The following is a 22,042-nucleotide window of genomic DNA, read 5'->3' as shown; positions in this document are numbered from 1 at the left end:
CTGAGTTCAATGAGAGTCTTGTCTTTTCATTGACATCAATGGGTTTTTGATCATTACCTTAGAACACAAGCTCTACAGGACACAGATTTTTTTAAACTATACTTCTGCACAATGGTGTCCCGATCCTGGTTAGGACTAATAGAAACTAATGCATTACAAATAACAATGATTGCACAACTGTCAGTTTAAGACATCATTCCTTTAGTTGACAATATATTACATACTGAAAGGAAATTTACTTCTAAAAAAATCTGATATATTCCTCAGAAATATATATATTCTGCCCTCCCCCCCTCCCCGTTATGAATATTTACTTTCTTTTCTACATTTTCAGACCTGTTTTCATTTAAAAAAAAAAAAAAATCTTCCATCAAATCCCAGTCTCCTACAAAGCAAATATTTATAACTTCACAAATTTCTACAGGGAACCTTCAGCTACTCTGTTTACAGTGTCTAGTTTTCACACACACAAAATCACAAGTGTTTTAAAATGTTAAACATACAGGACTCCATGCTGCCCTCATATACGCAGCTTGCAATACTGTAAATGTATAAAAACAAGAACCATGATTGATTTTTCAAGATAAAACCAGGCTCAGTTTATCATCTGCTGAAGAAAAAAATGGGCCCATAATGTTTAAGAAACAAGGCATAATTTATCAGAAAACTGAAAAGTTACATATATTCTGATGGCAGTAATTATCCTGTAGTTTTGTAGCTTGACTAATTAAAAGAAATATGCTCTAAAACCGTAGACTATTTTTTCCCTCTATAAAAAAGAGGTTACACAATTTGTTTTTAAATGCTTTATTTCCTCAAATTACTGCAATATGCAGTGATTAACGGTTAAAAAAAGCAATAATTGTACAGTAAATGCACTTACTGTTCAAATCTCCTATTGCGAAGGTCTCCATCGTTAATCCTGACAATACAATCATTCTCATGAAAAAGGTTTTCTTGTTCAGCTTTTCCACCTTTCTCCAGTCGTTTTACTAATAACCCCAGGGTTCTGGAATATTAAGATTACAAACGATTACACATCTAATATTTCCTCAGTACATAATGTCCCCCTGATTTAATATGCTTTCATGATAATCATTAAGCCTACCCTCTGCTTAAAGCAGTACTACTTAACTAAAGAAACAGCTGTTCTGGAGCAGGACATCAAAGTTCCAAATCACTTATAAACATTACCTGAATTAGGATCCACCCTTACATAAGAAACAGGGCATTACATTTTTGAAATAAGAATATACAACGCTGTCTACATTTAAAATTCAAGCAGGGCAGCCAGTACGTCTCAGTTGACATCACAGTGTAGGTTGATGCAAGAAGCCTGAATTTGTGACTCTTGCATATTTGGCTCCAGGCAGCAACACGAAGGTGATAGCCTGCATCTTCTCAGTAAGACAACTGAAGGAGGGCACAGCAAGTTTAAGTCACACTTCAACACTTCCAGTTAATAGAGAAATCCTCAGCCATTACTACTACTACTACTGCATGGGTGAAAACTGATGATATACCAGATAAAAGACAAGCCTAGAATGAAGGGATAAGTAGAAGATTTAGCAACCCCAACTTGGGGTTTACATCCTGAGTAAACCAATTGAAAAAAACTGAAAATAAAACAACATTCTCTGATTTCTTTGAGTTACAGGAATCCATAATTGTTACTTGTAAAACAGTAAGGGGGATTTTTAAGTAGACAGTTTACCCTGAAGTATCTAGGTCACTAGAGATGAAAAATAATTACCATCTGATGGCCTCTGTGCAATGAGCTGGTTACCTCTGTCTAGTCTTTATTGCAAAAGGGGCCAAGCCACCCTTACTGGCATTCTCAAAGAGGCAGAGGTGAACGAACATCCAGTCTGAAACTATCCTCTCATTATTAAAGGTGCCCCCCTTCAGGTCAGGGTTGTGACATTTTGACAGGGCAATGAGTAAGCAGACTGAGTCAGTGTTCAGGACTGACAACCCAGTATATTTCACACACATTACATTTACTTTAAAAAAAAATCACCACCTTAACTTCAGCATGACAAAGGGACAGGACCATATATGCCAGTGGTTCTCAACCCGCATCCCGCAGGCCACTTGCGGTCCAATCAGCACACAGCTGCGGCCCATATGACATCCTCAGGGCCACACAGGTAGTATATATATTGTATGGATGTGGCCCACATAACACAGAGAGCTGCATATGCGGCCCACGATGGTAAATTTGGTTGAGAACCACTGATATATGCACTGTTCAAGCATACCTAGAAGCAAATGAGGAGGCACATTGATATTTAATGGGACTTCTCTCGTGCTTAAAGTTATGCACAAAGTAGAATACCTTGCTGAATCAGGCACAAATGCAAAAGAAATGTCTTTAACTTAGCTTTCCCTGTATAAGTTCTTCACATACGCACACCCCACACAAACAAAAGCATCTCTCCTTATAAACTAATCATACTACGTCTCCTAAAAGCTGAACAGAAAGAGAGAAAGAGTATTATTTATATTTTTATTTTTAAATACTATGGAGGTGTTAAGATGCTACTGTGGGGGGCGGGGGAACGACATGGGCACACAGATAATGGGGATAATATGTATTTATCAGTACAAAACAGGTGACACAAAAACAGCAAACTATCAAACCAGTGATTAAAATAAAATTCATGCTATTCTGCCAAGAAGCCATATAGAATATCCCCCAAATTCCTAACATAATTTAGGTGCATCGGTGTCAAAGTTCCCAGGAGAACTGCACCTCTAGTCATCACATGGCTTCAGGTGGAATCATGTGGTTCTCCACTCTCAAGCTAGGAACCTGGCTGCAGTTCCCTAGAACTAACCCTGGTTATCTCAGCAGGTCTGACTTTGGCTTAAACCCTGCAGTTCTCTTCCCAAGAGCAATGACAGTGGTCAATACTCTTTAAAGCAACTATTTACTTAGAACAAAATCATTTCAGTGAAAACATATCTTAAAAACAATAAAACAGACTGTATATGTGTTTAGCTTTTCCCTTAGGCTTACCACTATCTGGTCTGGGAAGGCCCACTTTTCATTAGACTCCCTCTACAGAGTGTCTGTCTGTCTTGCTCTTTCTCTCTCTCCCTCTCCCAGTCTACCTATCTCCCTAGACAGCTTCCAACAAGTGAGCAACACCTTAGTGTTCTTTTCATCTCCAGGCATATAGCTTTGGTAAAACAAAGCTTTCAAATTGTTGGGTAAGAGAGACCAGATCCTTGAAGCTAAAAGATCTGCCCCATTGTCTTTCAACTACCCCCTGATATTGTCTTTCAACTGTGTTCTGGGGTATCTGTATCTAGTTCTACTGAGTTGCTTTCCTCATTGGTCTTCCTACAGCCCCTATCAAATTAGATCAGTACAGTTATATAGGCAATTCTAATATACTACCATAGTTATACAGTAACTTTATCTCACCTCCTAGGTCACACACAATGTTCATAAAATTATTAGAGCTCAGTATTTGTAATGATTGCACAGCAATTCCATGTCTGTCACAATGAGTAAAACAGAAATCGCTTTAATAATAGCTCTGATTACATCTATTTTTCTTTGGTTTCATTGCAAAATGTCTTGATCACATCACTGGGATTTTAAAATTACAGTGTGTAATTACAAAATAAAATTTTACTAGGATGTTCTCTTAGTTGGGGAAAAGCACTAAAAATAACATTCATAACTGTTGATTACACAAAATACTTTTATTCCTCTAAGTAAAATATAAAGTAATGCTAAAACTGTTTGCATGCATTTATTACATCATTTTGCACCATAATTACAGTTGCCATGCAGCCTAAACTATAGTTAAGGCTGTAAAACAACCAATCCATTTTCACTCATTAAGCTTTCTGAAATTATCTCAGGGAGATGAAACTTTCCACCATTCTGTCTGTCAGCCCAAAAGTGGGGTTCTGGGAAAGAGCATCATTTTTGTTGTTACCCCCTTGGGTTGTTTTTACTGAAGTCTGACAAAAAAGAAACCATTCCACTATGTTCAACTTGTTTGAATAGGGTAAAAAAAACAAAACATTTTTGATGAAATTCACCCTGTGTAGAGGTGCACCATGAAGTCCCAATATAGGGCTGAAGTGGGATGTAAGTGGTGCTTAGGGCCTTATGCTAGCCCCTACAATGGATGTCCATACACTTTATCGTTGCGTTTTGGTTGGGCCAATACTCCTGAAAATCCCACCCTAAATTCTGAGCCCTGATGCATCTGCAATTCAGATTGTAACACAGTTGCATGGCCCAGCCACACCTGTTGAAGCCAAAATCAATCCCGCTCCCTCTTCACACAGCACAGATTGGTGGATGACAATAGGGAAATACTGACCACACACAGTGCCTCCCCTTACTTTATACAAGGAATTCTCTATCCTCCCCATAACTGATGGTTGAGAAGACTATGCAGCCCTCAAGGGACGTCCCCACACACAGCTTCAAAAAGGGGGGGAGGGATAGCTCAGTGGTTTGAGCATTGGCCTGCTAAACCCAGGGTTGTGAGTTCAATCCTTGAGGGGGCCACTTAGGGATCTGGGGCAAAATCAGTACTTGGTCCTGCTAGTGAAGGCAGGGGGCTGGACTCAATGACCTTTCAAGGTCCCTTCCAGTTCTAGGAGATAGGATATCCATTAATTTATTTATAAAATTTATTTTATTTTTTATTTATAAGGAGCCATTAAGAGTGGGTCCAGAGTACACTGTACCCTACACCCCACATAGTGATCGGGGATGAGGAAGAAACAGATCCCAGCAATTCACATTCCTTCACCCCCAAAGGAAAAAACACATTTTCCTTTTCTTATAAAATAAGAAACTCAGATTCCCAAAGAGTTTATTAATAAATCTTTTTTCCACTCTAACCCCAGCAACACTTTTGCATGGGCTCAACTTGCACATTTGCCTGGGCTCAAGGTCCATGTATAAATCAGGATGCGAGCGTACATATAACTATATATAATCAAAAGGCAAACAAGATGTGCTTTGCTGAGGCAGAAGATCCTCTATTTCTATTCTAATTAAAAAGTAAAGCCCTACAATATATAATGGCAAATATAATACTTCACTTTAGTGTAATGGTGACACTACAACCTATCCAAACTCTCATAGCTAACCCAGAACACTTGAGGTATTTATAGATTTCTTTTTATTTTGAGATTAGTTACCTATTAATATGACATTACTTTTTTTTGGTAGAATGATTGCTATTGTTATCCTTTCTAGTGAAGTTGTATTAACCTACTGCTAATATAGGACACATCTTATTTTCTGCATGATTCATTGTTTCTGAAACCTATCCACATAAGCTCTCAAATCTAATAAAAACCTTATTAATCCTAACCACTGGTAAAATAATGTAATACAGAAATAAACTACATGTCAAAATTGCAATTACTCTCATTAAACAAAGCTTACAAGTTCTATTAATGCAGGAATGCTCAGCTCAGATGCAGCATCTGGCGTTCATGGATATCTTGCTTTTTACCCAATATTAGAGCTGGACTAAAGAATGTACAGCTGAAGTGGCATAACTAGCAATTAGAGCTGTGTGGAGAACAGAAATTCCATTCTGGGAAGGACTTTCAGATTGCAAAATTTGTTTTCATTTCAGTTAGGAACAAAACTTGAAAATCTCTAAATACTCCACAAAAGAAAATGTTTTAAAAAAATGTTTGGGGCCAATCAAAATGTTTATATTCAATTTTGTCTTTTTAAAAATTTTAGCATATATAGTACAAAATTAAAAAAAAATCAAAACAAAAATTCATTTCAAAAGGAAAAATTGGAATGTTTCAGCACTATCAGAACTTTCCCAAAATGTTGGTGAAATTGATGAGATTTTGAAAAGCATTTCAGTTTATATAGAACAGTATATTCCAATGGAATACGGAATATGGTTCCATCCATTTTTTTCCAAGCAGCTCTACTAGTGATCAAAAAGGGCGTAACTAGCCTCAGTCAAATTTAAACCCAGCATCCTCCTGGTTTCTAATCCACTGCTGTAAGCACTAAAGATCACATCTGTAGCTCCCTTTTTTACATACCAGCATAGGCGCTGACTCCGTGGGAAAAATTAGTGGGTGTTCTGCACCCACTGGAAGCCAAGCTCCCCACACCTCCTGCCCCACATCACCTCTTCCCCCTCCCTGAACATGCCATGTCCCCGCTCCTCCGCCTACCTCCCAGCGCTTCCTGCCGCCAAACAGCTGTTTGGCAGCACTTCGGACTTTCCAGGAGGGAGGGGGGAGGAGCGGGGACGCGGCGGGCTCAGGGGAGGAGGTGGAGAAGAGGCGGGGACTTGGGGGAAGGGGTGGAATGGGGGCACAGTGAGGGCGGTGCAGGGGTGTGGTCGAGCACCCATTGGGAACAGTGGAAGTCGGCGCCTATGCATACACAGAGAGTTTGCATGTTGGGAAAAGGCATAATACTGTATCACAGTTTAAACACACACTCAGTAATGTTTTCCAATACAACTCTATCAGAGACAGAATAATTTGCCCAGAAATTTTGCAAGAACCTAGTTTCCCACACAATTTTAAAAGCAATTTCCGTTCATGTTGCTGCATCATAACAGTAATTTAACGTAGAGTTATACTCAGAAATGTTACTCTAAAAATGGCGTTGTTTGGATTCATGTTCATTGTTGCAATGACTTCAGATTACATTTGCTCATTTTAGAAGCAAAAGGATTTTTTGCAGTCTTATTGTGGAATCTACAAAATAAACTGGATTCTTTCCTTGTCAAGGATCACCACCAGTCTTCCCAGTCAATGGAGATTTGCAGCATAGATGTAGTCCAGATGCAATTATAGTAAACACATACTACATTCTGCAGTTCGGCCAAGGACATTAGTGATGATGTGCAACAAGGAAGAACCCTGTCTGACCTTCTGATTCCAGGATTCTTTTGCAGAATATATACACATGTATGGTATATGCCTACCTAGGAAGATGCATCATGTTAGAAAACATCTTAATTAACCAGTTTTAACTAACGTGATTTTAAGCAAAAAGGCAAATCATTTTTAAAAATATATTTTTAAACCCTAGGGGGCTAACTATGACCAGATAACTTTTTAAACATTACTAGTCCTTGTCTATGCTACTACCTCACATTAGAAAACAGGCTAACTCACAGATTTTAAACAACATTATACATTTTCTCAGTGTAGACAAGGCCTTATCCTAGGAACTCTCCGAGACTGTGACTGAATTTCTTATACGCTCTGCAAAGAACTCTGCAAACCTATGACCCAGTAGAAATTACAATAATAATGATGTATGAAAATCGCTCTCCATGTTGTGTTTTACACCAGCTTAATTTTAACTGATGGGTGGGGGGGGGGAGCAGAAAAGGCAAACCACTGAGATCTTCTGTCTTTACACTTGTTTAGATATATAATTAGGAATTTAACTGCTTTGATTATATTAACACTTGCACCACTATATTTCCACAAGGTTCATTAGTCTAATTATACAATTAAAATAAACTCCGCCACACATGTTAACATTTCACTTCTAAGTATAAATTACAACGAATGATAAAACTGGAAATAAGCACAAATGTTTTACTGACATCTAAATTGTCTGAGTTAGTCTGAGTTCTTCTTTGAAAATGTGAACTCCCCACGATTGCCACCCAGCTGTATGGAAATTATCATAATTTATCTTAATAAAAGCTGACAGTGTAAACACCATGAGCGTAATAAGAACATTACACTGAATATGCCAGAATATGGTTCAGCTACTACTGCCCATTGCACACATGCGTTGAAGTTATTCACCTGTTAACTATGATCCAGTTGCAATTGAATCAACTGAGACAAATGAAAATAGTCAACTAAAACTGTTTAAAGAAAGTAACTAACACACAAGAGTAAAAGTATTTCTATAAAACAACTACCAATTCTGAAACAAAAGAATAATAGGGTCATTGACACACACAAAACTATGCAGTAATAAAAATTGACACATAATATTGGCACTAGAACATAAAGCAATACCATCATACTAGAAAGCGAGGCCTTGTCTAGTCAATTAAATGGTCATAGTTGACAGGGCCAAAAGAGGACCCAACCCAAACCCTTCCTACAATATTAAAATATTTGATTGCCCCACCCCCTAGCAATGTTACAATAGAGCTCAACACTTTCATTCCAGAGCCTCAAGCTTGATTTCCATTCTTGGATTCTCAGTTCTCAGATTGGCTGGGATGATGAGATTCCATACAACCTTTGGGAGAAGGAGGTGAGACAAAGAATGCCTTGGGTTACTCAACAGCAGTCCATCTGGATGATGAAGAAATGGGATTGACTGGCACCAAAGGGAGGCTCTTCCAGTCATTTATGTCTTTGAGAATCCAGGCTACAGTGCAGGGCCTTGAGGATGGGGAATCAATGAGAAGAATAAATGGGGAGGATTTTCAATGCTCCAGTGGAGACACAAAAAACACCCATGTGGCTGCAAAAATAAAGTCTGGCATAAAGGAATTTCAGTACAAACAATGGCTACCAGATGTTGCTTCAGTTTTCTTCGTATCTTAAACAACTAAAGCAGCAAAACAAAGGAGTAAACTTTACTGAAAAAATGGCAACAAATTTTAAAGTGATTTATTAACTTTGGAACATAAAAGGGACTTAACACACATATTGGAAATGAACAAAATATGATAGAAAAGAGTACCATGGAACAAAAAAATCAATCACAATTCTTCAGTATGGGAACTGTATGTATGTCAGTGTCTACCTTCACATAAATGCAGAGATTATTTACACACCAAAATCTGTCAAAGTAATATTAAGGTTGTAATTTAAGATGACAAAAGTAAGAAAATTCATAGTTCAGTCTGTGTTATTTTATCCCTTCTTCAGGAGTTCCCAAAATACCTCGCAGGACCAGATACATAAAGATTACAGTAAATCCAGACCAAGTTATACTACCTTATAAGAAAGAAACTTTGATTTATATTGTCTAAATTTATGGACGATAAATGGGATGCGGTGGAGAACCTGATGTTTGGATTTGACTTGCACTAAGCAACCACCAAGGAAAGGAAGACATGAATTTCCTTCCTCCACCTTGGTGAATACATGATATGAATCACAGGCGCCGACTTTCTGATTTCCCCGGAGGATGCTCGACCCCCAAGGCCCCACCCCCGCTCCACCCCTTCCTCCAAGCATGCCCCAACCTCGCTCCACCTTTTCCTGCCCCCGCTTCTCCCTCTCCCTGCCCAGCGTTTCCTGCCCACCCCTGAACAGCAGATCAGCAGTGAGCGGGAGGCACGGGTAGGGGAGGAGCTGTTTGGCAGGGCCTGCCAGTGGGTGCTGAGCACCCACTATTCTTTTTTCATGGGTGCTCCAGTCCTAGGCACCGACTCTGTGGGTGCTCCATGATGCTAATGACAGGCCAAAATGAAGTACTGTTCATTATTATTGGCCCACTACAATGAATCTCACAAACTTCTTGTGACTTGGCAGTATTGCCACATGGAAGTAGGCATCCTGGAGATTGAGTGTGGCAAACCAGTCATCGTAATCTAAGGAAGGAAGGAAGGAAGGATTGATATTAGGGAAATCAAGCAAAATCTTATGTATTTGATTAACATGTTAAGATTCTGAAGGTCCAATACGGGTCTTTGACCCCCTTGGACTTGGGTCAGAAATTATCATGAGTGAAGTCCCTTTCCTCAACGGTGTCAGTGAACATGTATGGCCATTACAGTAACCAGAGTCTGAATTTCTTGATGGAGCACTGACTTATGAGATGGCTCTCTATAAAGGTACAAGGTAGGTGAGTGAGAAAGTGGTGTGGAAAGAAATTGGATAGAATATCCCAGTCTCACAGTGCATAGGACCATTTGTCTATTGTTATGGCTTCCCAAGCAATCAAGGAAGTGGGACAATCTGTCCCAAAGTTGGGGGCAAGATAGCAGAAAGATTACCAACTTCTGTATTGCTGTCCTTGAAGGGGAAGTCAAATGGGCTAATTCCCGAGAGCTGACTGAGGACACGTATGCTGATTAAAACTGGAGTTGGAGAACCCCCTTCTCTCTTGATTTTGGCAGATAGAAAAACTGCCTATAATACTATTATTTCAAGGGTCTATAGTGATGTCTGTTGGAGGCAGGGGTATAGACCACTAACGAGTGAAGGGTAGCAGAAGAGTCTTTGAATGAATGCAAAGTTTCAACAAAACTAAACATCAAAGGGGAGGTCAAGCCAGCGATTGTTCCAGCACCGAAGCTGACAGTGCCAAGAGAGTCTGAGACTGAAACTGAGGCTGAAGACTAGTGTTGGTGACACAGTGTGCGCCAGACAAGCCAAGCTCTTGCCATGTTTCTCAGGTGGTAGTAGTGTCGATACCACTCAGAGTCTCTGCACCATAGCTGAGGAGACAGACGGACCCAGTACTGGAAGAAGTGCTGCCAACGCAATGGACTCCTGCACCAAAGGAGAGTCTGGTACAGAGAAGCAAAGAAAATCCTTTGCTGCCTCATAAGTCTGCAGGGTTGTTGCTACCAACAATGTCTGCACTGAAATGGCATTCACTGGTACCAGAATCAACGGTCTCCCTGCAGACAGTCGACCGCATAGCACCAATATCTTCCTGCCATGGTACCAGGTCCATAGCTCGGCTCTGCTCTGGGTACCTGAATCTTTGCGTATGTCTACACTGGCAAGTATCTGCCCCACAACTTATACCACTTTTATTAAAACGCTAGAATTAAACCGCTGTTGCGTGTCCACACTGTGCTCCTTGTGATGCTGGAGCGCCATATAAACAGCTCTTGCAATGGCAGACAGCAGTGCATTGTGGTAGCTGTCCCACTGTGCAACTGGCTGCAGGGTGCTTTGGGAAAGGTTTGCAATGCTTCATGGGGCAGGCACAGCGTCACATGATGCAGGTTTCCCAATCCCATTGTTTCATGGGCATCCTCCTACATTGCCAGCTGCTTTTCAACTGAAGTTGGGGGAGAGTGTGTGACAGGGAGTGTGTGTGTGTATGGAGGGGGGGAGAGAGACAGTGTGTTTTGGAGAACAGAGAGTGTGTCAGCATGCTGTCTTGTAAGTTCAGACAGCGCAGGAAGCAACCAATCCTGAGGCAGGAGGAGAGGAAACCCCATCAGCCCCCACCTCCCTCCCTGGGCTCTCTGCACAGCAATCTCTCTCCTACATGCACACACATGCCTCTGTGTTCAACGGCACAAGCATTCCACATTAATGGTTTGCTTTGTGTCCCAGAACAGATCAGCACAGAACACAACTGCTGCACAACTGGTGCTTTGAAAGGGGAGGGGTGCATGTCTCCACGGCAGCCGAGTTCAAAACAATGAGCGGAGCGGTCACTTGAGGCATTATGGGACAGCTCCGGAGGCCAATTACAGCGCAGAAAGCAATCAAGTGTCTACACTGGCAATAGAGCGCTGGAGCCTCTGCGCAAATAGCCTTATGACTCTAGTCAAGTTGTTTTTTTGCACCGCTGCAACTGAGGAGTTTCTGCGCACTAAGTGGCTTGGCAGTGTGTACATGTCTGCAGTTTAAGTGCAAAAAGCTGCTTTACTGCACAGAAACTTGCCAGTGTAGACAAGCCCTTTGGGAAGGCCCCGGAGAAGAAGACTGACTCCTCTTTCTCTGTTAAGAAGAATCCAAGTCCAAGGGTCTGTCAGAGACAACCACACCCACACTTGCAGACTGCATGTGGGTAACTAGGGCACTCACTTGAGGGCCCCAGGGCTGAGGCATGCTCCATGAGGTAGTGTTTGAGGCACAGGTCTCTGGAAATCGCCTGTCTTTCCTAGAAAAAGCAGCAGATACTGCACCTCTTCTTAATTTGCCCCTTACTGAGGCAAATGTATGGGGGTCACTATTCGGGGTAGACACCTCACATGATAAGCAGTGCTTATAGCCTGGCGAATGCTGTATGCAGAGCACTGAAACAAACTATTAAAAATGAACTTTAAAAGTAAAAATAAAATAAAATTTAATGGATATTAACTTCTATTTCCAGATAAGGTAGGAAGCTAAACTAGCTAAATAAGAAGAAAAAAAAATCCCTATGAGGTAAAACTGCATGGCAAGCTCTGACTCAGGACACGAACGGTGAAAAGGAACTGAGGGGGCTCAAGGCAGCGCTGCCCTTATGTAGCCTCAAGAGGGGCCATGAGGAGGTGCAGGGCACACATGCCGCCCCAAAGTGTACTGCTGCAGAAAACTCCGGCTCTAGCACTCTGAGGGCGCACACATCTGAGTAAAATATACATGTGCAACCACTCAAAGAATGGCAGTGCTCTGCTGCTCCAGGTCTTATTCCCCTACTAATAAACAAACCCACCAGATAGGTAGCCTCTAAAAACCCAAATATATGTTTTTTAAATGTCCATTTGCTGAGCCCAACCTGAACACACACAGCAAAACTTCTCTCTGGCCTGATCTACACTAGAAAATAAGATTGATATAACTATGGCAATTCAGAAGTGTGAAAAATCCACACCCCTGAGCAACGCAGTTAAACCTACCTAATACTCGCTGTAGACTGCGTAAGTTGATGGGGGAATTTTCCCATTGATCTAGCTACCACCTCTCAGTGAGGTGGATTACCTATCCCAATGAGAGGAGCCCTCCTATCGGCATAGGTATTGCCTTCACTGAAGTGCTACAGTGGCGCAGGTACAGTAGTGCAGCTATGTCACTGCAGCATTTTAGGAGTAGACAAGCCCTCAGTAAGCAGAACTGCACTTTAGAGATTTGCAATATTTCCTTGAGTAGCACATGAATGTTCAAATTGACCCCTGCTTGTTATAAGGGTCTTGGCTATAACAGGCAGCACGTCACTTCAGATCATGCATTCCTATCAGATATAACACAGAGGCGTAAGTGATAGATGGAGTACAGTGTCCTTCACACTGCAAACCTTGACTATGTCAGTGACAAACGGAATGTTTAACTGGTTTTTGGGTGGTCATTAGCTTTGTTTGTTTTACTGAGTAATACCAAGCATGGCCTCCTTTGAAAATTAATGAATTGACTGTTCCTGCCCTCCCTGCCATTCATCTTTGCCACTTCTGTTAAAAAAACAAAAACAAAATATGCATACAAATATGTCTTTTAAGATGTAACATTTCAGCTCTCAGTGGAGACATAGGCAAGTGTCATTGAAAGTGCATCTAGTCCAGTTTGAGTGGATGTTTTTTAAGGAGATCATGTCCCCTTCAGAGCTAAAACTATTAATTTTTCTCAGTCTAGTGGCCTGACTTGATTTATGTAGACTTTATAGCACTATTATGAACAACACAAAAGCTGACCATCACAACATGGTAAAGTAAATGCTATATTGGTTATTCCATACAACAGGGTGAGCTTTTCAAAAGACTTCCAAACCACATCTTAGCTCTATTGTATGACAGAAGTACAATGTAATTTGAAGGTGACAGCAATGAAGACTATACTCACTATGTTACAAGTAACTTCTCAATTATTCTAAAGACATGTGTTTTTAAAAAAGAACTTCTCCAAAACTCCCCACTGAACAATTATGTTTGTATGAGTTCTGGTTCTACTGGTGTTAGGGCTAAAGAATTAGTCTGGAATTCAAAGGATTTTGGCCCAGTGACTTCTTATGTGACCTTCTTCAAGTCAATTAATCATTCAATGCCTCAATTTTTCACTTTTACAATGGAGATGATAATATTTAGCTACCTTACAGGAGTGTTCTGGGGATAAATTCATTCATGTTTGTGCTCACATACTAAGGTAACGGTAAGGTACATAATACATAACTAAATGTCACTGCATAGTAGTTTTGCTTTGGATAAATCAAAATGTAATATTTTGCAATGTGTTAAGTTCATGTATTTATTGTAAGTTTTATATGGTTTTTGTTAACTGAGAAAGATTTGGGTTTTAGTACATTCTCTCTTTAGCAGTTTAAATGGTGGGGTTTTAATAGCTTAAGCATAAGTAGACTGAGAAAGACAAGACAAGACAGAGGTCAGCAACCTGTGAAAATCACCACGAGAATAGTCTTACATTTGCATTTAGAAATTATAAAGACTTTGGGGCCAAGAGGGACTGCAGCATTAAGGAACTGGAAAATTCAAAGTGCAGACAGACTGTAAAGGGAAATAAAACAATTCATAAGAAGCTGGGGATTGGAAAAATTTGCTGGGGATTGGAAAAATTTGGCTATCATGTTCTAATTTAGATGCAAGGAATTATGGGTTGAGATTTTCCTGAAACTCAGACTAGAATTATTGGTACTATCATCGGGGGGGATTATTAAACACAACCTGGTCAGTTTCAATATATGTCAATTAGTTTGATCCATAACTTTATCTCCAACTCTTTTCCAATTATTAAAGTTCAAGTTCAAAAAGTGTGGCAGGCTTTGTGGACATTTGCTTTTATTAACACAACAAAAATTCCTGGAGGAGAAATAGCTGAAAAGTACACTGTATGCAGTGCCTTTGATGCTTCACAACATACCTGGTGCTCTTAAAAATTAAATCTATTTTATACAGTCATTATGTACAGTATAAACAGTTTAAACTTTACTTCTTATTCTTGACAACCATATTAAGAGCTTGCAACCCCTTATCAAGTCTCTACTCATTGAAGTAATTCCACTGATGGAAAAGAACTACTATGAGTAAGCGCTTGCAGGAGTGGCTGAATTTTTTTACATCAAAAAGAAATTATATTATTTCAATATGAAGTGACTAAAATTACAATATAAAACTCATTTTTTACAGGTGAAATATCTCCCATACACCTTAGTGTACAAGACAGAGTTTCGGGGCTCCCCTAGTACAGTATTAATGATTAAAGATGATCAAAAAAATTAGCAAGTTGAATAACCAAAACTAAAAATATAATTTTTCATTAGCAATACCCTTGGAAAGCTTATCCCAGTTAATAAATATGGTCACCTGTATTTTAGCAGGCACAAATCAAGAATTAAACTCATGGCCTTTTCAACTGATACTTTTATTACAGTTCCACTGACTTCCTGAATGGAAAATTCCTATAGAATTTAACAGAAAAATCTCTACATTTTTTTAACCATCTTACAAACTGTATCACTGAATTACATCCTTTTTACTGATTCGTTAGATGTGGTAGGTTTTCAAGAGTAATTTTTATAAAAACCCTATTATTCCTACATGGACTGTTGATCTAATCCCTACTTTTTCCATGAGTTACATAAAAAGAACTCTATGTCAGACGACATAGAGTACATGTGTTTTGAGAGATTATTTAAAAAAAACAACAACACAGCTTTATTAAACTAAATATCACCCTGATTAAGAGGTAGCCAACAATTCTGATCTGACCCTCCCATCTCTTCCAGCACGGTCCATGGCCTATATAACTATGCAAAATCACAGCATGCCATTACCTCCTGTCTTTATTTATGAGGTTGTGATTAAAACATTACCACTCTCATATCTGCTGACTGAACTCACTGAAGATAGGGTCAGGTCACTCATGGGAAGAAAGAGTCACCATATTATGGCAGTTTGCTCTTACCTCCTGAAATCCTCAGGGAAAATTGCCTTCAGTTCAACAAAATTATTAGCTTTGTCACAGTACTACATGTCAGTATGGCCACTGAAGCATAAAGGTTAAAATAATAATCAGAAAAAAAAAAGTTTTTAAAACCATATTCCTCATCCTTCTGTAGAAAAAAAATGTATATAATGTGTGAAAAGCACTTGATATAAATATCTGATACACAGTAAGAGACACTTGCTTCTAATCAATTTAAACTAAAATTGCTGATGAATAGGCAGACTTGTAAGAACATAATATCCTTTCATTGTGTAATCTAAGATTACACTTTTTTAAACGTATGTTTGGTCCCTTTTCACCCAAAAAAAGCAGAAATAGTGAATGTAATTACACTTAAAGATAAAGGTAATCTCTACCTCCCCAAAATAAAATCCTACTTATATTCTTGACAGATTGCCTCCTTTTCAGTATGCCCACAAGCTTTAAATCCCCCACAGTGAATAATGATTGGTACAAAAGTAATGAAATTTTCCTGAGAATACATTAATGTTTCGATTAAGGATCCTAAATACTAAAATTCTACTTCGGCAAAGCAAACGCTATAAATGGAGTGTTCTGTTTACTAATGTAATCCTGAAAGTTATTTTAATGTAAATCACCTGCACTGCATTCATTTTTCTGGAACTTAGGATTTAAGGAATTCTTGCCTTTTGTCACATAATGAAATTTAAGATTGTTGTGGAGAATACATGCCTTTCTCCAACACCTCAAAACCCCATAGTGTATGCCTTTCTTGTTTTCCTTTCAACACAGTGGATACTTTAATATTACAAGTATGCAATTCTTTTTTTTTTTTCAATCTTGCTTATAAAATGCACATAGATGTAGAATTCTCTGGTTTAGAATGCTGCTTCTTTGGTAAATAGGAGGGGGAAAATGCACAAATACTATACTGAATTAAAGGGGAAAAATAACTTTTTGAGGGTCTGAAGGAAATAATTCATATCTTTGCAATTCAAGTTTCCATCAGGTCACAATACAATTTCCATTATAAAATTAAGGGACAGATTCTGCCATCTTTCTTCCCCTTATGTACTGCCTTCGTACTACGTACAGAGTGAGTAAGGGTGGCAGAATGTTTCAATTATTTTAAGTCAGTAAAAATTCCTCTTGGAAAAAAAGCATGTGTTATTTCAAATAGAACCTACAGGCACCTATACAAGAGTAAGCATAACCAAGATAAAACACAGCAAGTTATGATTCAATTAAAATCTTACACAATACATTACCTTCCGCCTCGGGCACTGAAAGGCACTACATGGATTCCCAAAGGCCCGCCGTCATTGGAGACTTCTACGAGCTTTACCATATCACTGTGAGACAATGATGAATGAGGGAACATGAACACGTACCGTAAATGAACCAAAACCCCCCATACATTCACACACACACACAAAACAAAGATATTCCAGAACTTAAGCAATGGTGATGAAAGCAATGTTGAAATACTACATACCTGAATATTAGTCTGATGGCATGAAAGGAGATCAATCATCAAAAACAATTCCATTAATAACTCAAATGAAAAGTGAACTAACCCTTTTGGTAACCTTAATCAGCTACATGAATTACAAACTGCACAACGGCACAGTTTTACATTTATATTGTTTGGTTTGGGGCTTTTTGTTAAATATAAGCTGTCTTGTCTACGGGCAAGTGGAGGACTTTTTTTATTTCTTTCAATTTTTGTGTCAAATATGGAACAATCAATTTTTCTCAAAAACTATAAAGACTGTTACTGACCCTATCATACTTCCTTCAGCTATCCCAGTGAAAGCAGTTTAAGATAATGCCTAAACTATTTAATGAGGACTGTAAGTTTTAAATGATAAACCTCCTTCAGTTTTGGAACACACTAACATCATATAGTAAAACCTCAGAGTTACGAACACCAGAGTTATGAAGTGACCAGTCAGCCACACCTCATTTGAAACTGGAACTACACAATCAGCAGCAGAGATAAAAACAAAAAAGCAAAATACATCACATTACTGTGTTAAACGTAAAGTACTAAAAAAATAAAGGGAACAATTAAAAAAAAGTTGTAACAAGATAAGGAAACTGTTTCTATGCTTGTTTCATTTAAATTAAGATGGTTAAAAGCAGCATTTTTCTTCTGCATAGTAAAGTTTCAAACCTGTATTAAGTCAATGTTCAGTGGTAACTTTTGAAACAACCAAAACATTTTGTTCAGTTACAAACAACCTACATTCCCGAGGTGTTCGTAACTTGGAGGTTTCTACTGTAGTGAGTTTACTACAATTATTTCTGTTTGCTATGTGTATTTATAGATCTATATTTCTGTCTTTTCAAATCAAATGTTTAATATGCCATGCAACCATGCAGAACTAGTTCTGGGTTTTACTTTTTGCTTTGAAAAGAGAAAATCAAATAAGTCAAAAGGTCCAAAAAGCTCAAGAAAAGATTTCTGAAGGTATCAGAAGTAAGCTTGAAGCAAATGTCCTTAGTTCAGAACACCCACACATTTTGGGGATGCTTGGTTTGGGAGCCAAAAGCCATAAAACATTACAAGCCACAGACGGACTAATAATCGGTCAAGACCCCACATCTAAACACTCCAAAACTTTAAGAACAAAAGCTCTGAACTCAAATCTGAACTTGTGGTTTTTGTTGGCCTCTAGTACCACACATTTTTCATATTCATTTAATTTCATTTTTCATATTCATACTATATACAGTACATTTGACAGTTGGCTTGCCTCTTGAGTAAGGACAAACAAGATTTGACCTACAGTCAGTACAGATACATATGGCCAGATGCAATGACCTATGGATGTCACAAGACTTTCCATTGATTTCAATGAGCATTGGATCAAGCCCATCACTGCCACACCAAATGACACCATTTTATCCAAAATATTGTGCCCAATACTGGCCAGCACCACATCATTCAGAGGAAGGTTCAAGAAACCCCAAAATGGACATGACGGAGTAACCTGCCCTTAAGGGATTTTTCTCCTCCTCCATCTGTCAGCTAGCGATTGCTTTATGTCTCTTCCACATTTTTTTAAAATCCTACATAAATTATATGTAAGTGTCCTCATAATCTATGTAAATGTCCAATCTTTTTTTTAAATCCTACTAAATTCATGTTTCTATGATATCATGTGAAAAAGAATTCTACAGGTTAATTATGTATTGCATAAAAAATATTTTTCTTTATCTGATTTGAATTTGCTGCCTTTGGCTTTAATTGAATCTATCTTTTTTCTTATATAATGAAAAAGGGTAAATGTACTCACCTTTCTACCATATTTGTTTTGTATAGCTTTATCTCATGTCCCTTTCTCTAAACCACATGTTCCCATCTTTCCAATTTACTCTATGGAAATGTCTCCATTCCTATGTTCATTTTCACTGCCCTTCTATTACCGCTATGAATTCTTTGAGATAGGATGACCAAGAACTGATCAATTTTCCAGATGATGGTAAACCACTGATTTACTTAAGAGCATTATAATATTCAGTATTATTTGCTGTCCCAGTCTTCATGAATCATAACATTGTTTGATTCCCACTGCACATGAGCTGTGCACAAGGTCTTCCAAGAATCAACTAAATTCAACTAAATCCAGAAAGTGTTGCAAGTGTTGCCTTTTGCTACCCAAAAAGGATGTTGTATATCTTTCTGTTCTAAGGAACATTTTGCTTTGTTCTCAATTCTGAGGGCAGAGAGGAATATAAGAATGGCAATCCATGTAACGTAACTAGAACTTTTGTAAGGGACATGCAATACTATAGAATCCATTAAAACTGGACACAGAGGACAAGACAGTTTCCATAACCAAGCCCAGATTCTGTTTGACTTGTTCAACTGCTTAAACCATAGAAGGCATCCATTTTTCCATGATCTATTTAGGTTTATTCATAGCTTCTGCTCCCACAACTGCCGTTCTTCTGCAAACTCAGCCAAAACTCCCAGATCCTGAGCCCCATAAAATGGGCATGGAAAAGTAAAGGAAAATTTGCCCTTGCCTAATCAATGCATTCTAACGGTACATCTACACTGCAAAGAAAAACCCGAGGCACTGAGTCTCAGAGCCTGGGTCAATTGACTCAGGCTTGCGGGGCGTAGGCTGCAGGGCTAAAAACAGCAGGGTAGATATTCCCAAGCTCCAAGACCCTCCCCCATCACCAGGTTTGAGCAGGAACGTCTACTCCGCTATTTTTTGCCCTGCAGCCCAAGCCCCACAAGCCTGAGCCAATTGACTCGGGCTCTGAGACTCAGTGCCATGGGTTTTTCTTTGTCGTCTAGACATACCCACAGTGGCTTTCACAGTACCTGCTCCATATCACATATTTCATTTTGCTCCTAACCCTGAGATTCCCACATGAAAGTGCAAAGCACTCAAATGGTATATTAAGGGCTTGTCTACACAGTGTGGCAATGCACACTATATGGGGGTTGATTTGTAAAGTGTGCCAACGTGTTGCGCACTAGCTGACCTGTGTAGACTCTGCTGGTGTGCACTAAAAGTTTCCTGGCATGCTCTAACATAGTACTGTTTGAAACAATCCTACACTGAAGTCCACTGGAGAACTTTTAGCAAACACCAACAGGATCTACATGGACCAGTTAGTGCACAACACGTTGGTGCACTTTAGAAATCACCCCCCCGCAGTATGCACTGCTGCACCATGTGCACAAGCACTAAGAAAGCTCCCACTACATTTTTAATTGAGGTGTTTTGTTGAGCTGGTCTCTAAGCAAAAAGGAGAGGTGTTGTTTAAAAAAAAAAGAGAAAAAAAGAAAAAAGAATAAAGAATAAGATGATAAGATGGTGGTACAAAAATCAGTTTAAAAATAGAAACAAGAAGCATTAAATTTGATACAAATTTTTTATATACTGTAATTAGCAAATAGTATTTTGAATTCATAATATTTCAAAGTATTTTGCAAATAGGATATGAAACATGCTATTGTTTAATGCACATTAATGCACCTATTATAATATTTAACTCAGTCTTTTTAATCCCTATAAAAATCAGCAGCTCTACAAACAAAAGAATAAATTTTAAAATACTCAAGAGTATAATGGACCATTTCCCCACCATTATCACAGCCAGGTCTGGGTCAGGTCTTTGTAATGAAACTCAAAGGGCAAAACTCCCTTGATTTCAGGTTTCATCGTAAAACCATCAGTCACTGAATCTTTTCTAGTGTTAAGGGGAGTTTCAGGTTAGGCTCATCACCAGTGTGGAGTTCTGTTTTGTCGGGGTAGTCCTCCCCTGCAAAACTCCTCCTTTCCTGTGACTTGTTTACTGCATTTGTGGAAGGTGGAAGGGCCTTTAATACCCAAACTCTCACCTGCCAATATTTTGGGAGAGCCAGTTGGGCCCATTCCTTCTCTCATCATTAGCACCAAACCCTAAAATGCCCTAGGGCTAAGAATCTTCTGTGGAGATAGAAAAATATACCCACCCAACCATACTATAGCAGTAGCTCTGAAAATGCTCCATCGCTCTGCTGCTGAATCACTAGTCGGGACCCTTTAACACTGGGGCTAAAAGATGCCCACAGTGCAAAGGGCAAAAGGAAGTACCTGTTTTATGGAGAGTTGCAATCAAAATAAAATGCATGTTACACACTTTGTTTTGTTTATTGACATTATCAATCTTGTGATAGTAAGAGCTCTTTACTACTCTAAATCTTACTATTAAAAATGATGCAATTGTAGCAGTAACTTACTCTAAGGAAAAATTGGTGGTGCTCTCCAAACCACTGTCTGCATGTCCAACTGGTTCAACTCTGCTGTTGTCCTCTTCTGTCCCATCTTCATCCTGGAAGTAAAGAAGATGTTCTCCTTTAATATTCCAATTTTTAAATTGCAATTATTATATCCAAGATGGAAATATATACTTAAAAGATTGAAAGTCTTGTTTAACATTACAAACACAGTTACTTCATCACTGTGGCTTTTCTGTAACATTTATCTAGAGAATTATCATCATAATGCACTGCTAGAGTTTAACAGTAAGTATGACATGACATGGAAGAAAATTCATATTATGGTAAATAAGGTTTTAAAATGTTACACAACATAAATGCATAAAATAAAGAGGTATTGCACAATTTGTTGACTAATGAATTTAGCCCGGTCATTAGGTAGCTTACTAAAGGACTTAAATAAAGAGATACATTCAACTTGAATGCTAGTTAATTTAAAAAGAATAAGTTAAAAGTCGTATCAGGTACTACATCTGCTTCTGAATTTCTTTCCCAGTTACTCTCTCCAAGGTTGCTTTCTGAAAAGCTCCCATAAACATAAGGGGAAACTGACTAATTATACAGCGGAAACAGTGAAAAGTGATTATCCTAAAAGTGCTGTCAAATGTACTAAGTGATCAAACCGAAAAGAACTGGGGAAATACACCTATATATAAAATCTCTTTCACATTAGTAGCAATCTAAGCTGTAACATGTAATAATAATAGG

The 22,042-nt window shown here is 38.7% G+C and overlaps 1 protein-coding gene across 1 annotated transcript in view; it reads right to left on the bottom strand.

Annotated features, from left to right (window-relative positions):
- PARD3 (par-3 family cell polarity regulator) overlaps nucleotides 1–22,042 on the bottom strand; it is a 386,953-nt gene that overhangs the window by 259,572 nt on the left and 105,339 nt on the right. The window contains exons 4-6 of the mRNA XM_029911630.1: nucleotides 21,296–21,387; nucleotides 16,815–16,898; nucleotides 884–1,009 (exon numbers count right to left, since the gene is read on the bottom strand). Of these exons, the coding sequence (XP_029767490.1) occupies nucleotides 884–1,009; nucleotides 16,815–16,898; nucleotides 21,296–21,387 (302 nt within the window). The remainder of the gene's footprint in view (nucleotides 1–883; nucleotides 1,010–16,814; nucleotides 16,899–21,295; nucleotides 21,388–22,042) is intronic.

Source organism: Terrapene carolina, unplaced genomic scaffold, assembly GCF_002925995.2.
Source record: "Terrapene carolina triunguis isolate 2854851 unplaced genomic scaffold, T_m_triunguis-2.0 Scaffold111, whole genome shotgun sequence".
NCBI classification, from domain to species: domain Eukaryota; kingdom Metazoa; phylum Chordata; order Testudines; family Emydidae; genus Terrapene; species Terrapene triunguis.
This window is presented reverse-complemented; position numbering and strand designations above follow the sequence as displayed.